Source organism: Nicotiana tabacum, chromosome 7 (genome assembly GCF_000715075.1).
Source record: "Nicotiana tabacum cultivar K326 chromosome 7, ASM71507v2, whole genome shotgun sequence".
Lineage (NCBI taxonomy): Eukaryota > Viridiplantae > Streptophyta > Magnoliopsida > Solanales > Solanaceae > Nicotiana > Nicotiana tabacum.
In genome coordinates this window covers 141,873,133-141,884,271 of record NC_134086.1, presented here as the reverse complement: position 1 = coordinate 141,884,271, position 11,139 = coordinate 141,873,133, and the positions used below count along the sequence as shown (strand labels likewise).

The window sequence follows — 11,139 nt, the reverse complement described above, 5'->3', positions numbered from 1 at the left end:
CGGGCCTTGATATTTTGTTTGTGTAAACATCAAATAAGCATTTACCACTAACTAGGGGTGTACATAGGTCGGGTTGGTTCGCATTTTATAATTACCAAACCAAACCAACTATGTCGGGTTATTAAATCTAAAAACCAAACCAAACCAATAAAACTCAGATTTTTCACTCTCGGTTTTTTTGGGTTTTCGGATTATTCGAATTTTTTTCGGGTTTTTTTTTTCCGGTAAAATCTTCGTAGAACAAAACATATAAATTGTGCTCAAAATATTTCTTTAGTCCTACTAAGATATAACTATATAAAGTATTTTCCAAGAAAATAATACAAAATATGAGATATGTCATGGCATTACCCTAAAATATCCAACAATAAAGACAATAAAATTATGTAATATAAATATTGTTAATTAAAAAAACATAATAAAAATAAACATAATCTAAAAGTACTAAGTCAAGCTAAAATAAGTAGACTAATAAGGGAGTATTAATTACATGATTAAACGCTAAAGGAAAAATAAAAATAGGTTATACATTTTTATCTAAATTATTACAAAACAAAAAATAGATATTCAATACATTCCCGTTCGTAGTATTGAATTGAATATCTTTTGTTAGCATTAGTATTGATTTGATTTTGGTTGGGGTTTTTACTTGCACTACTTAATTTACTAATGTTAATGACTATAAAACTTATTGGAACATTCAAAAGTTCTAAGTCCAACCTTGAAATAATATCGCAAAAGATAAAATTATGAAATCTTTTAAGAAATATTTATAAATTACATCACAATAATTATATTTATATATTAAATATATCTAAAAAATTTATATATGTAATGTCGGGTTGATTTGATTTCGATTTGATTTTCTTTAGTAAAACCAAACCAAACCAATTATGGTCAGTTTTTTTTTCCCAACACTAAACCAAATCAAACCACACCATAGTCAGATTTTTTTTCTCGATTTGACTCGGATTATCGAATTGGTGTGGTTTGTCGGTTTCCTTTTTACACCCATACCACTAACCAATTATCTCGCCAGAGAAGGTAATGTGTATTTGTCTTCCAAATTACGCAACTTATTCCAACTCTTCAACTTGTCTGATTTCCAAAAAATTATTCCAAATGTGGTATTGTTTGTATATCCATTTGCTTAATGTCATGTCCTTTCTAACAATATTTTCCTGTCAAGAAGAAACCCCATGAAGTTTTATCGTCTCTAAAAGTTCCATCACATATTAAAGAACTTTATTTATATATATTTGTACTTATTAACCTCAAATTAATATTCTTTTTCTGAAGCTGATTTTGGTTAATTTTTTTTATTTTTTTTTTTGGTTAGGGGTTGCGATGATTGTAAATTTCAAATTTAGTAATGAAATAGTTAAAGATACATTATGAAATCCTAGAGAAAGAAACTAGAGTATTTTTCTTAGCTATTCAAACCACTAAATTTTTAAAATTTTCAAAATGTGTACAAATTTAACCAAATCTATATATTAAAAGGTCAACAAACTGACCTTATAAAATCATAAACAAATGAAAATGCATTTGACACCCTTTTATATTTGAAATTTATTTAACCTTAAACTTTTATTTTATCTTTAATGATATGTTTTAATAATCACAAAAAAATTATGGCATCTTTAAGGATACTAGTTCCAAAGTATTCCTGCCTTTATTTTTTAAACTCTATATCCGGTCACATATCCAGGTAATATTACGGAAGGAAAATTCAATTCCGTGATAAAATATAATGAACAAAATATTTCCAATACAAATACAACAATAATAAAAAATTAAGCTAGGTCAAATAAGGAGTGAAATTAGGGCAGTAGCAAGAAAGACATGAAAAGAACACCCATATTATTAGTAGGTGGTCCATCTTCCGTACGTGTTTCTCCACTCAAAATACAAATACGGTATACTACTAGCAGTTGCAGTAGTACCTATCTTTTTGCTACCCCACCCCCTAGTCCCCTACCACCCCCACCACCGCTATATACATCAGTGTAATATAGATATTATAACCTTATTACTCTCCCCCCTCTCTTTCATATTTTTTGCTACGATCTTTCTCTTTCTAACATAGCTGTTTTTTTTTAAGGTTTGGTTTATCCTCTGCTCTTCTCTCTCTATATGTTTTCGTAAGCATTAACGTTGTTCTTTCTTAATGGTTTCTTTTTCTTTTTTTTCTTGACTACTGCATCTTGAACTGAAAAGATTTTTGGGTTTTACATTTTTTTTTTGTTGCAAAGTATCGTGCATTACCCTTGTTCTTTCTCTTGCTCTGCTCTCTCTGTAGGTCTTATTGGATAAAACTTGTTGCTTGTGAGATTTTCTGGGTCGTAATGACCCTTAATGCATGTATATATAAATGTATATATTAGTCTACGAGATGGTTTGTTGCTTCGTCTTCTCTTCTGAAGTCTAATGTTCTTTTTCTTTTCAAAATCTGTATCTTCATATATCTTTTTACAGTTAGCCATTGAAGAAGCTACGTTTTCCGTTTTTGGTAAAAAGGGTTTTATTCACTCTGTTTTTTTGTGGTTTCTTGCTAATGGGGTTTTGAGGGAGGGTGTTTTTATGGGTAATAATGACACTTATGCATGTACATATGTATGTATGTATGTATGTATGTATGTATGTATGTATGTATGTATGTATGTATGTATGTATGAGTCTATATATGAGATGGTTTGTTGCTTCGTCTTCTCATGAAGTTCAACGTCGGTTCATGTATCCTTTTAAAGTAACTTATTGGAAGAAGTTCCGTTTTCCGTTTTAGGTAAAAGGGTTTTGAAAATGAACAGGTGTCATAATGGGCAGTCTCTTTGTTTTCTTGTTTATCTTTTCTTGAGCCATTGCCCATTGGCTCTTAATTCGTTAGCCAAAAAAGGAAAACTTTAGTCTTTAATACAGCTGTTATATACCTAGTCTCTGTGATTTCTTTGAACTTTTAATTGTCTGCTAATTACATTACTTTATTGCAGTAGTAGTTGTAAAAGTTGTGCTCATTTACTCGTAAAAGTTGTCCTCTCCTTATACTATAGCTAGGAGATATATATATTTGTACACTACTTTAATTTTGCATATAAGTAAAGACAAGAATATTGTACTATCCTTTACTTACAAAAGAGAGGAAACTTTTGCAGGGATTCTTGGGGTCTGCTTTTACCACTCTCTAAATTATAAAAATTGGGGTATCTACTCTCTCTCTCTCTTCTATATATATATATATGTGTGTGTACAGTATAACATGGATGTAGTTGTTTGTGTTGAATTTTCTTTGCTCTCTGCATATGTACTGTTTCTGGGGTATGCATGTATGATTGATGCTCATGAATTAGTTTTTTGCTAGCTTTGATTCATATACATTACATTTATTTTACTTTTGCCTTTTGTATCAGTGTTTGTCTCTGCTATCTGCATGTTCAGTGTGTGTGTAACTGTAACCTATGTGTATGTTTTTTAGTCAACTTCTTGCTCTGAATCTGTTTGCCAAAAATAGAAAGCTTTGCTCTTTTTTTTTCTATAGCAACTGCCATATTCCAGCTATGCAGATCAACTTTTTCTTCTGAAAAGAAATACTCCCAACTTGTTTTCTTTGTATAAATTATACTACTATTTTAGTCATGCTTAAATTAAAAGTTGCTTTCACTAATCATGCAAAAAAGATTCCAACTCTAGAAAATATATATTTGTCCTTAGTTCTTTTTGCATAAAAGTGAAGAGGCATGTTCTGATTTTCGAAGGTTTATTGATTTTTCTGCAGAAGCCTAAGGTCTAACTTTACAACTCTCTGAGGTTCCACCATTAATTAAGTCTTTCAGGTATATCCTAATTTATTTGACCTCTCTAGACATTATATCATTATTAGGAGAGAGTTGAATGTATAATTTATATGGAGTAACATTTGTTGAAGAACATGTGAAGATATATTTTTGAGTTTGTTTATGTAGAGAAGTGGCATTGGAAATAAAGATGTATTAGGTACACTAAAATGTGAGTGCTATGGTGCCTTTTTTACTAATTAGAAAAGCTAAAAAAAGAATTTCAGGAATTAAGTAAAAAAATATTTTGGGGTTGGGGGGGGGGGGGGGAGGGCTGCTGCCACGCATGTACTTGGGAAGCATGTGCGTGTGTTTAGATTGCTAAACTATTTGTATTTTGCTTGTATATATATATGCTTGTGTTTGTCTCTGTGGTAATATGTGCTGGAGTGTGGATCTTGATTCTTGTGTATTAGCTATCTTAGTTGAAGAGGGATTAATTCAGGCATTATAAGATCTTAAAATTTTAAGTACCATGTTTGTATGCATGCATGACTTCACGTGTTCTATGAATTATGTGGTTGCTTCTTCATGTTGATATGGAGTCTTTTCTTTCTGCAAATCCCTTATAATTTCTGGAGCTTTATTGTATTTTGTGATTTAATCTTTTCCTTAATTCTCCTTTTTCTGAAAGATGAATGCTGTTAGTATCTCATCTGAATCTTCATGTTACCAGAATATTGAGTATTACTTTATTTTTTCTTGTGTTTTTTACTAGGAAATGAATACTGAGAACCATTCGTAACATGTTCTATTGAGATTTTATAGTCGTCGCTTAAGATTTATTGCAGTTAATGTCCTGACAGCTAGATGATAATATCTGTAATATGGTTTTCATACTTTGTTGGTTGTGTGCCACCCTTTGGCCAAATGTGGATATCTTTATATGATCAACCATAACGGGTACAACTTTTGTACTTTTCTGTGATCATTGGTTTACTGGTAGGTAATAGTTTGTTACTCATGTTTGAATGTCCTTCTATATTCCCATTTCATTTCAGATCAAGGCCCTCTGTTTTAATAACTTGCATTCAACATACTAGGCCATTTATATTAGGATTCATGCATGATCTTTCAGTTGGCTAAGTGGAATGAATACATGCATTTCTTTTGTCAATCTATGTGCCTCAATGTGTCTGTGCATTACTTGTATGCTGAGCTTTTCTTTCTTTCTTCTCAAATTCTGTTACTTTTTGAAGCTTTGTCTGATTATGTTTTTATAGCCACAAACTGCAGCATGTCTGAATCTACAAACAGAAAATTTAGTCCTGTTGTGATATGTTCTGTTAAGATTACATGATGTTACAATTATATCATATTATTTATTTGACAAACTGACAGGGTATATTATATCTTACTGTTTTATTCACACCAGAAAGATGAAACATCATTTATAAAGCTATGACTTAATATTCCATTAGTCTTGTTTTTTAACTTCTCTCTGAACAAATTACTGAATTAGGTTGGTCGTTAGAATGGCATCTTCAAAAGGTGAAGCTACAACAACAAAACCAAGCCGTGTTCCTATGGCTCGACCAGGGTTTGGATCAAAAGGGCAAAAGATTCGTCTACTCACCAACCATTTTAAAGTAGGGATGACCAACTCTGATGGATACTTCTTCCATTATAGTGTAAGCTCTCATCTGCTTATAATGCATTCAATTTCATTGTGCTAAAGTACAATGTGAAATGCTGTGTTTGACTTGATTAAATTTCAAAGTGAACTGAAAAAATATTGATTATTATTGCCTCAGGTTGCTCTAAATTATGAAGATGGAAATCCTGTAGAGGCAAAAGGCATAGGACGAAAAATTCTGGACAAGGTGCAACAAACGTATGCATTGGAGCTAGCCGGCAAAGATTTTGCCTATGATGGTGAGAAGAGCTTGTTTACAATTGGTGCACTACCTCACAACAAACTTGAATTTACTGTTGTGTTGGAGGATCTCTCTTCCTCTTCTAGGTGCAGTACTAAATTTCTTTTTGCATTTTACAATGAACGATTTTGGTTTTTAAAAACCAACTTTATGTATCAACTACTTTTGCTTCATGTGTACAGAAGCACTACTCTAGGTGGAAGTCTTGAAGGGAGCCCCGGTGAGGCTGATAAAAAAAGGTCAAAGAGGCAGCCACGGTCAAAGGCATATAAAGTGGTAATTAAGTATGCTGCAAAAATACCAATGCAAGCAATTACAAATGCACTCCGGGGACAAGACTGTGAACAGTATCAAGAGGCAGTAAGAGTGCTTGACATAGTTTTGAGGCAGCATGCTGCCAAACGGTATGGAATTCCTTCTTTCTCTGCCTTGACAACTTATTCCGGTTTTCTAAAACTCAGTTTTTTTGTTTTGTTGCAGGGGCTGCCTGATCGTGCGACAATCTTTTTTTCATGATGAGCCAAGAAACTTCACTGATCTTGGTGGAGGAGTTTCAGGATGCAAGGGTTTCCACTCAAGCTTTCGGGCCACTCAAGGAGGCCTGTCATTGAACATGGGTAAATTGTTTTCCAGAAAAATCACTACATTTTCTCACCTCCAAAATCATTATCTTATAGTAGTAATTTTTGAACTTGCAGATGCATCAACAACTATGATAGTGAAGCCAGGGCCAGTGGTAGACTTCCTTCTGGCAAATCAAAATGCAAGAGATCCTTACCAAATTGACTGGTCCAAGGTAACTATTACTCATTCTCTTTTCCTTCCTTGCAGCAGTTACATTTTTAGTTTTCATATTTGCTCCTCTATCCCAGGCCAAGAAGATGCTCAAGAGTCTGAGGATCAAGGCCAGCCCCTCAAATAGGGAATACAAAATCACCGGCCTCACTGAAAAGCCTTGCAAAGAGCAGACGTCAGTTTGTTTGTTTCATTATAAATCCATTTTTCTTTTCTCCACATGTTGTGGACTGATTTGCTTTAGAGCACGCAAAGATTTAATCTCAGTTGTTTTCTGTTTCAGTTTCACATTGAAGCAGAAAAGTGGTAATGGTATGGCTGGGGAAGAGAAAGAGGTTGAGCTGACTGTTTATGAATATTTCACTTATCATCGCCATATTCCTTTGAATTATTCTGGAGATTTTCCTTGCATAAACGTTGGGAAACCCAAACATCCAACTTTTATTCCTCTTGAGGTACTAGACAATTTACACCTAATATGTGCAGCTTTTAATGTTTGTGACCTCACAGTTCTCCTTTCTTTCTTGTCAGCTTTGCCACCTGGTGTCTCTGCAACGCTATACCAAGGCGTTGTCCAATCTACAAAGGGCTTCCCTGGTAGAAAAATCCCGACAGAAGCCCCAAGAAAGAATGAGAACATTGAGTGATGTAAGCTCTAGAATCAATTGTAGCCTGCACTAATTTCATACGAGCTATGCATTTCACTATCATGTAAAACTTGCAGGCTCTGAAGACCAGCAACTATAAGGCTGACCCTCTTCTTGGATCTGCTGGAATTTCGATCAGTGATCAGTTTACTCAAGTTGAAGGTCGTATCTTGCCAACTCCAAAGGTGAGCATGATCGATGTTCAATTTCCTGCTGTTGTTGCTCTTTTGTCATTTTAATTTGCTAGAAGTTTCTCATGTTGGCACTTTAGATTAGAAAATTTGAGTTTGTACACAATGACCGACAAGAATGGACATTTTTTATTTCTTGTCCTACAGTTGAAGGTAGGCAGAGATCAAGACTTGTTTCCTAGAAATGGAAGGTGGAATTTTAACCAGAAGGTATGGGTATCTTGCTTAACAATATTACTTTCTCCTGGTGACTTATCAATGCTAGTCCTTTGATTTTGGAGTCTTACCAACACAGCAATTGGTTGAACCGAGCAAACTTGAGCGTTGGGCAGTTGTGAACTTCTCTGCCCGTTGTGATGTCCGTAAGCTTTGTATGGATCTACAAAGGTGTGGGCAACAAAAAGGAATTGTGAGTACCTTTGGAACTCTGGAGTGCATGTTTATATACACATATATAATCATATTTCTGCTTCATTAACGTGTTCCATCATCTATGTAGTCCATCAATAAACCATTTGATCATATCTTTGAGGAGAATCCGCAGTTCAGACGCAATCCTGCTCCTGTGAGAGTTGAGAAGATGCTAGAAGCAGTGAAATCAAAACTTCCATCTCCGCCTCAGTTCCTTCTCTGCATACTTCCAGAGAGGAAGAATTCCGACCTTTATGGTTGTTGCCTTAGAGCCAACCAATCTTGGTTTCTTCTGAAATTTACATTTATAGTTTTATATAAAAATGACTGGAATCCCTTTTTTATTAGTCTCTTTTCTGGTAATTTTCCATATTGAAGGCCCCTGGAAGAGAAGGAATTTATCCGATCTTGGAATTGTTACACAATGCATTGCTCCTACAAAGATCAATGATCAGTACCTCACCAATGTGCTCTTGAAAATCAATGCAAAGGCAAGTTTGAATTGACAAAAGGTTTTTACTCCAACTGTTTACTGACTCCTGATTGATTAATAAACACCACTTCCATGTGTGGCGCTTCTTTGCAGCTGGGTGGTATGAATTCCTTTTTAGCGATGGAGCTTTCCCCTGTACTACCTCAGATTTCAAAAGTCCCCACAATCATTATCGGAATGGATGTCTCTCATGGCTCACCTGGACGAGCAGATGTTCCATCCATTGCAGCGGTACTCAAAGATAATGTTGCTCATTTTGTATTGCTATAATGTTGCTCATTTTGTATTGCTTACTTCTCTCTAGGTCTTATATGGTGCTGATTCCATGGATTTGAGATTATCAGGTGGTCAGTTCTAGACAATGGCCCCTTATTTCGCGCTATCGAGCAGCTGTTCGTACTCAGTCACCAAAGCTGGAAATGATAGACTCTCTTTACAAAAAAGTATCAGATACTCAAGATGATGGCCTTATCAGGTAGTTGCTGGCTCAATGCTATGTAATTGATACGAGAGTACTCTCTATGCTATGTAAGTATATCGAATGCCCCCATTTTTTGTTGCTTAAGAAGTTTGTTCTGTATACAGGGAGCTGCTGGTGGACTTCTACTCAAGTTCTAACAAAGTGAAACCCGAGCATATCATAATTTTCAGGTATAATTTCTAGAAAGCAAGTTAAGAGAACTGATTCAATCTTGAATCGTTTACTCGAATGCAGTTCTGTGAATCTGAAACTAGAAACTGTTGTATTTTTCAACTCCATATCAACATTTTGTGCAAGTTCCCCATTTCGTCACAACCTTTTCTCCCCTTCTCAAGTAGACTTGAAGCAAAAATATAAAAAACAATGGAAGACATTACTTCTGAGGGCTTTAATTCTTATGTACCTTCACTATGCTTTCAAGACCAGCTTTCTGATTTAGGGCTATATTTGATTATGCAACATCTAACTTAAGCATAGTCTTCACACTAGCACATGATGTATATTTTTTGGTTTCTTCTCATTCGTGCACATTAAAATTTTATATAGTTGCTAATTACTAAGCTGTCATGAATGTACAGGGACGGAGTGAGTGAGTCCCAGTTCAACCAAGTCATAAACATTGAGCTCGATCAGATTATCGAGGTTTGCATGTGCAGTAACTGCAGCTTAGTTTTTTCCATGAAACCTATTCTTTTCCCGATCACTAAATACGACCATATTCTCTAGGCCTGCAATCATCTGGATGAGAATTGGTTTCCAAAGTTCACAGTCGTTGTTGCACAAAAGAACCACCACACAAAGTTTTTCCAGACCAACTCACCTGATAATGTTCTTCCTGGTTTGTGCTTTTAGCTACCTAGTTTGTGTTATTACTGGAGTATAATTTGATTGACTCGTTCTGTATAAACTTCCTTGAAATATCTTTCTATGCAGGGACTGTGATCGACAATGCAATTTGCCATCCTAAGAACAACGACTTCTACATGTGTGCTCATGCTGGGCCTATTGTAAGTTTTGTAGAGTCCTTGTTTGAGACTGCTCTATGATTCATATTAATTGCTTCTAATCTATGATGAGCTTCTGTCATCTTTGTGCTATTCAGGGAACAACACGGCCGACTCACTACCATGTCCTGCATGATGAAATTGGATTTTCAGCTGATGACATGCAAGAGTTGGTCCATTCACTATCATATGTGTAAGTGAACAATCTATTTCTATGAGTAGATGTTACTTGTTCAAATCCTTCCTTGAGAGATTTTATATATTTTCTACTGCAATGCAGGTATCAGAGAAGTACTACAGCCATCTCTGTTGGTAAGAAAAATCATTTGTGTTCTACTAGTATTGCTTTTTCAGGAATTATGATTCTTTACTGGCTTGAAAGGTGTTAAATATGGAATATCATCCCATACTACTCCTAATGTTGATCTGATGAACAATTTTGTTTTTTCTTAATACGTTTCGCGCAGTCGCACCTATATGTTATGCCCACTTGGCAGCAGCACAGATGTCACAGTTTATCAAGTTTGATGAACTGTCAGAGACGTCGTCGAGCCACGGTGGACTTACAGCAGTTGGCGGTGCTCCAGTTCTTGCATTGCCTCGGCTTCACAGGAATGTGCGAAGTTCTATGTTCTTCTGCTAATTCTTCCATTTGGAGAAAAAACTAAACGTAGGGAAACTTTACTTCTGTAATATTAAATAGGAGAACTTACTATTAGTATTAGTGGAACTTACTGTGCTTTGTCTCCCTATAGCCACCGCATTGGCTTTGCTTTGTATATCTGATCGACAAGGGAGAGGTTTTAGGGAACTTTAGTTTTGCTGTTTAAACCTTTCGGTAAAACATTCGTCCATATGAGAGGGTTATATTAGCTGCATCTTGTATTTATTAAGTATAATCTTTGCTAACTTCATGCTTTTTCCTTCGGTGTGGTTTCACCTCTGGTGTTATTTCAGCCACATGTTGTATAGTTTTTTCAACTGCTAATAACAAGTTGTAAGACGAAGGTAGATTATTTGGTCATTTACGAGAAAAATCACTTAATTAATTGAAAAAAAGGGAGAAATTCGATAATCATTTATAACAAAGTTTATCGCATAATTAAAGGGGTATTGTACGTGTTACGTGCATCCTTGTGTCCGTCCACCTGGACTAGGGGAAGACAAAACACAAAGAGCACCACTATATCATTGGCTTGGAAATTAAGTTGATAGTTATTTGTATAGAACATAGTGAGGGACTACAACAATGTTGCTTTTACTTAATTTAGATTAAGTATTGATGCCTTACTTCCCCTTTTCCGATGCAGTTGGTAGACCACAGCAACAAAAACAGGGAAGGGGCATTAAGGAACATCAACGAGGCTCCACTAACTCAACTACAAATTTCATTGTTACACTAGCAAAAAG

General features: G+C 35.0%; 1 protein-coding gene across 4 annotated transcripts; it reads left to right on the top strand.

The window, feature by feature from the left end:
• Nucleotides 1–2,024: 2,024 nt before the first annotated feature.
• On the top strand, nucleotides 2,025–10,607 carry LOC107807893 (protein argonaute 4A-like). 4 transcript variants are annotated; one of them, XM_016632345.2, is made up of 25 exons: nucleotides 2,025–2,104; nucleotides 3,153–3,200; nucleotides 3,773–3,830; nucleotides 5,293–5,461; nucleotides 5,585–5,793; nucleotides 5,890–6,111; nucleotides 6,188–6,324; nucleotides 6,406–6,503; nucleotides 6,580–6,677; nucleotides 6,786–6,957; nucleotides 7,034–7,150; nucleotides 7,227–7,334; nucleotides 7,488–7,550; nucleotides 7,636–7,749; nucleotides 7,840–8,008; nucleotides 8,130–8,242; nucleotides 8,338–8,475; nucleotides 8,589–8,719; nucleotides 8,830–8,895; nucleotides 9,304–9,367; nucleotides 9,452–9,563; nucleotides 9,659–9,732; nucleotides 9,828–9,922; nucleotides 10,010–10,041; nucleotides 10,197–10,607. In XM_016632345.2, the coding sequence occupies exons 4-25, from the start codon at nucleotides 5,306–5,308 to the stop codon at nucleotides 10,370–10,372; spliced, it is 2,664 nt and encodes an 887-aa protein (XP_016487831.1). In that variant the 5' UTR covers nucleotides 2,025–2,104; nucleotides 3,153–3,200; nucleotides 3,773–3,830; nucleotides 5,293–5,305; the 3' UTR covers nucleotides 10,373–10,607. The 4 variants fall into 4 exon arrangements, with proteins under 4 accessions (XP_016487831.1, XP_075073877.1, XP_075073876.1 ...); XM_075217776.1 differs by lacking the exon at nucleotides 3,773–3,830 and having other exon boundaries at nucleotides 2,036–2,104; XM_075217775.1 differs by lacking the exon at nucleotides 3,153–3,200 and having other exon boundaries at nucleotides 2,066–2,104.
• The last annotated feature ends 532 nt before the right edge of the window (nucleotides 10,608–11,139 follow it).

What these genes read in the sequence shown, in the direction of transcription:
- LOC107807893 (XM_016632345.2), top strand. Translation starts at nt 5,306, where the DNA reads ATGGCATCTTCAAAAGGTGAAGCTACAACAACAAAACCAAGCCGTGTT. An exon ending in ACCAAATTGACTGGTCCAAG is followed by an intron (nt 6,504 to 6,579) that starts GTAACTATTACT and finishes CCTCTATCCCAG; the next exon opens with GCCAAGAAGATGCTCAAGAG. An exon ending in GTGGGCAACAAAAAGGAATT is followed by an intron (nt 7,750 to 7,839) that starts GTGAGTACCTTT and finishes TCATCTATGTAG; the next exon opens with TCCATCAATAAACCATTTGA.